At 40.3% G+C, this 4,413-nt stretch overlaps 1 protein-coding gene across 1 annotated transcript; it reads left to right on the top strand.

The window, feature by feature from the left end:
• Positions 1 to 587: 587 nt before the first annotated feature.
• LOC107465466 (uncharacterized) lies at positions 588 to 2,564 on the top strand. Its single transcript, XM_016084441.1, has 4 exons — positions 588 to 1,076; positions 1,497 to 1,839; positions 1,969 to 2,031; positions 2,275 to 2,564. The coding sequence occupies exons 1-4, from the start codon at positions 588 to 590 to the stop codon at positions 2,562 to 2,564; spliced, it is 1,185 nt and encodes a 394-aa protein (XP_015939927.1).
• Positions 2,565 to 4,413: the final 1,849 nt, after the last annotated feature.

Here is a 4,413-nt window from a genome sequence, read left to right as displayed (position 1 = left end):
CAACCGAATCTACTATTCATGAACAAAATGAATCTTTAGTCCAGTAGCTGAACTTTCTCACACAACAAGTGTTGAGCCTGCAAAGTTTAGTTAACAACCCTCTCCCTCAGCCTCCACAGTCTCAGATTACTCTTGACCTGGCACCTGCATAAGCAGAACTTGTAAAGAGCCAGCAAGGCTTTATGTAGGAGACCAAAGCCTCCATAAGGAATATGGAAGCAAGGCTGGACCCAGCAGAGCAGCACTTGTCTGTACAAATAAGAAAAGAGTTCCAAGCCATCCAATTAAGGAGTGAAAGGACACTAAAAAACAAAGCCCAGAGCCATAAGAGGCAAAAAAAAGAAGAAATGGTAGAAGACGAATGAGCTACAGCCCAGAGCACCATCAGGGGCATTGAACACCCCAAGAGGAATGACACTGGCATTCAACACCAGGAAGGGGGCAGCACGGGCGTTGAACGCCCAAATAGGGGAGACCAGACACATGTGAGTGCTGGGAACACCTCTCCTAAACAAGCTGGCAACCCTTCTTCAGGCACTAAAGACACTTATCCTACACCAACCAAAACTCATGAGTACAAGACCAAGATGCCATATCCTCAAAAACTCCGTCAGGCAGAAAACGATAAGCAGTTTGCCCAATTTGCATATTACTTCAAGACATTGGAGATCAAGATTCCTTTTGTAAAAGCCCTTGAACAAATACCTTCCATTGCCAAGTTTATGAAAGAAATATTGAGTTACAAGAAGGATTGGAGAGAGGTAAAGACAGTCATCCTCACTGAAGAATACAGTGCAGTCATCAACAGGAACCTGCTGGAAAAACATCAGGACCCTGGGAGTTTCATGATACCTTGCACCCTCAGGGGCGCCTACACAAAGACAACTCTCTGTGATCTTAGAGCAAGCATTATCCTGATGCCTTCATCACTAGTAAAGAAACTCGGTTTAATCCAAGACGTCAAGCCTACTCGTATATTCCTTCAACTGGCTAACGGTTTTGTCAAGATTCCATCAGGAGTGGTTGAAGACATGATTGTAAGGGTTGGACCCTTTGCATTTTCAACAGACTTTGTGGTATTAGATATAGAATAGCATAAGAAGGCATCCCTCATTTTAGGGAGACCCTTTCTAGCTACAAGAAGGACCCTCATTAACGTGCAAAAAGGGGAAGTGACCCTGAGAGTCAATGAGGATGAATTTGTACTGAATGCTGTCAAGGCTATATAACACCTTGACTTCCCAGAGGAATGCAGGAGGATTGACATTATTGATTCCCTGGTGGAGGAGATGAATACAGTTGAGGGGCTAGATGACATCCTTGAAGATGCCATCCCTGATATGGAGGCATCAGACGAGTAGGAGGAGGCTTCAGAGGCTCCTAAAAGGGAAGATGAGCCCACCAAACTCGAGCTCAAGCCACTACTATCATCTTTAAAATACGTGTTTTTGGGAGATGGGAGCACTTACCATATAATCATAAGCTCTTCCCTGAAGCCACAAGAGGAAGAGGCACTAATTCAGGTGCTAAAGACGCACAAAACAGCTATTGGATGGACCATAAGTGACTTAAAGGGAATTAGCCTAACCAAATGCATGCACAAGATCAGGCTTGAAGATGATGCCAAGCTAGTGGTACAACCACAAAGGCGTCTGAATCTGGCCATAAAGGAAGTAGTGCAAAAAGAAGTCACTAAACTGTGGGAGGCTGCAATTATCTATCCCACCTCAGATAGCCCGTGGGTGAGTCCTATCTATGTTGTACCCAAGAAAGGAGGAATGACAATGATCCACAATGAGAAGAATAAACTGATTCCTACGAGAACAGTTACAGGGTGGCGTATGTGTATTGACTATAGGAGACTCAACAACGCCACAAGGAAGGATCATTTTTCCCTGCCATTCATAGACCAGATGCTAGAAAGACTGGCTGGACATGTATTCTACTGCTTCCTGGATGGTTATTCAGGTTACAATCAAATTGCAGTAGACCCTCAGGATCAGGAGAAGACAGCATTCACATGCCCATACGGTGTGTTTGTTTACAGAAGAATGCCATTCGGCCTCTGTAATGCACCTGCCACCTTTTAAAGGTGCATGCTCTCCATATTCTCTAACATGATTAAGAAATTCCTTGAGGTATTCATGGATGACTTCTCTGTCTTCGGAGATTCATGCGATTCATGCCTTCACCATCTCGCCTTAGTTCTGAAATGATGCAGAGAAATAAACCTGGTTTTAAACTGGGAAAAATGTCATTTCATGGTGATTGAAGGCATAGTTTTTGGACATCAAATTTCAAACAAAGGCATAGAGGTTGATCAAGCTAAGATGGAAGTAATTGAACGATTTCCACCACCTACTAATGTTAAGGCAATAATAAGTTTCCTGGGACATGCAGGATTCTATAGGAGGTTTATAAAAGATTTCTCCAAAATTGCAAAGCCCCTGTGCAATCTCCTAGCCATGGACACCCCTTTTGTTTTTGACAGGGATTGCTTGCATGCTTTTGAAACTCTGAAGGCAAAGCTTATCTCTGCACCTATCATCTCAGCACCCAACTAGGATCTGCCATTCGAACTCATGTGTGATGCGAGTGATCATGCAATTGATGCAGTCCTCGGACAGAGACACAATAAGGTCTTATACGTTGTCTATTATGACAGTTATGTTTTAAATGACACTCAAAAGAGCTATGATAAACCCCAATTTTTTGGTTTATCTTGTGCTTAATTTGGGAGATTTTCTCAACTTATCTCACATTTATTCAATGAAATAACATGGTTTTGTAATTTTCCCTTAATTTGTGCTTAAGTGTAAAAACATGCTTTTTAGGTCTTAAAATTGGTAATTTTAATTCACCTTAATTCCATTCGATGCCTTGATGCATTTGTTGAGTGATTTCAGGTTCATAAGGCAAGTATTGGACGGAAGAAATGAGGAGAAAAGCATGCAAAGTGGAGAATTCATGAAGAAATGAGCATTTGGAGAATTGGGAGCCACGCGCACACGTCACTCACACGTACGCGTGAGTTGAGGATCTGTAAGCCACGCGCACACGTCACTCCACGCGTGCGTGTGAGGAGGAAATTAGCCAGTGACACGCACGCGTGACGAGCGGCACGTGACTCACTTAAAGTGAATTTGTTGGGGGCGATTTCTGAGCTTTCCAGGCCCAAATCCAACTCATTTCTGAGGCTATTTCATGCAGAATTCAAGCTTAGACAAAGGGGGGAGCACTTAGTGTAGCTTAGGTATCATGTAGTTTAGTTTCTAGAGAGAGAAGCTCCCTCTTCTCTCTAGAATTAGAGTTCTTAGGCTTATTTTCGTCTTAGATCTAGGTTCAATTTCTTGTTCTCATCTTGTTTTCTTTACATTTTCATGCTCTAGTAGTTTAATTCTCTTATTTTCCTTGTCAATTTCCCTTTTTGTGCCTCTTTGTAGTACATGAACACTATTGTTGGATTTGGCTTACATTTAATGCAATTGATGTTTCCTTTATGTTCTTATGATTAATTGCTTCGTTTATTGTTGATTGCTTGCATTGGCTAGTTGTTAGATTTTATCTTTCCTTGCAATTTATTGTGCTTTCCTTTTATGCTTCCCAAGTGTTTGACAAAATACTTGGTTGGATGTTAGAGTAGCTTTTGAGCATTCTTGGCTTGGAAAGAGATATTGGGTAATCTTGAGTCATTAAGATTAAACCTATGTTGGTGATCTAGAGTAGTTAGTTAATATTATTTCTATTGACTCTAATCTCTTGCTAATTTAATTAGTAAGTTGATTAGGACTTTTTGGATTGAGATTAGCTAATCTTATTTGACTTTCTCTCGTGTGAAGATAACTTTGTACCTTCTTCCAATGCTAGAGTTCACTGGATAACACAAATTCTTGTTAATCATTGTTATGATTAGTGACTAGGATAGAAAGCCTATATTCTCAATCTTTGCCATGAATGTCACTCTTTATTAATTACTTTCTTTAGTTGTTTCCTTTATTTTCTTGCCATTTTTTTTGCCTCTTTTATAAATCAAACCCCTTGTTTCTTCATAGCCAATAACTGATCACTTTATTGCGATTCCTTGTGAGACGACCCGAGGTTTAAATACTTCGGTTAATTCTTTTTGGGGTTTGTAGTTGTGACAACCAAAATAATTTTAAATTTGATGTGAGAGTTATTAGTTGGTTGGGAGCTATACTTACAACGAAGTAATTCTTTTCTATAAGAGAAATTCTAGACTAATAATAATTCTTACTTTCAAATTTATGGCGCCGTTGCCGGGAAATTGCAATGGTGCTATGTTATTGGCTATTGTGAATATGTTTTGCCTTTTGCTTGTTTGTTAGCTTTTGTTGGGTTTAGGTCTTTGTTGCTTATTTTTGTTAGCTTTTGTTTTATTTGCTACTATGAATT

This window comes from Arachis duranensis, chromosome 9 (genome assembly GCF_000817695.3).
Source record: "Arachis duranensis cultivar V14167 chromosome 9, aradu.V14167.gnm2.J7QH, whole genome shotgun sequence".
In the NCBI taxonomy this organism is placed as follows: Eukaryota; Viridiplantae; Streptophyta; class Magnoliopsida; order Fabales; family Fabaceae; genus Arachis; species Arachis duranensis.
The sequence above is the reverse complement of the archived record's forward strand: the minus strand, read 5'-3'. Positions and strand labels throughout refer to the sequence as shown.

Coding starts and splice junctions, on each gene's coding strand:
- LOC107465466 (XM_016084441.1), top strand. CDS start 588: ATGCCATATCCTCAAAAACTCCGTCAGGCAGAAAACGATAAGCAGTTT. Junction 1,840..1,968: donor GAGAACAGTTACAGGGTGGC/GTATGTGTATTG, acceptor ATGGTTATTCAG/GTTACAATCAAATTGCAGTA. Junction 2,032..2,274: donor AGCATTCACATGCCCATACG/GTGTGTTTGTTT, acceptor TGGTGATTGAAG/GCATAGTTTTTGGACATCAA.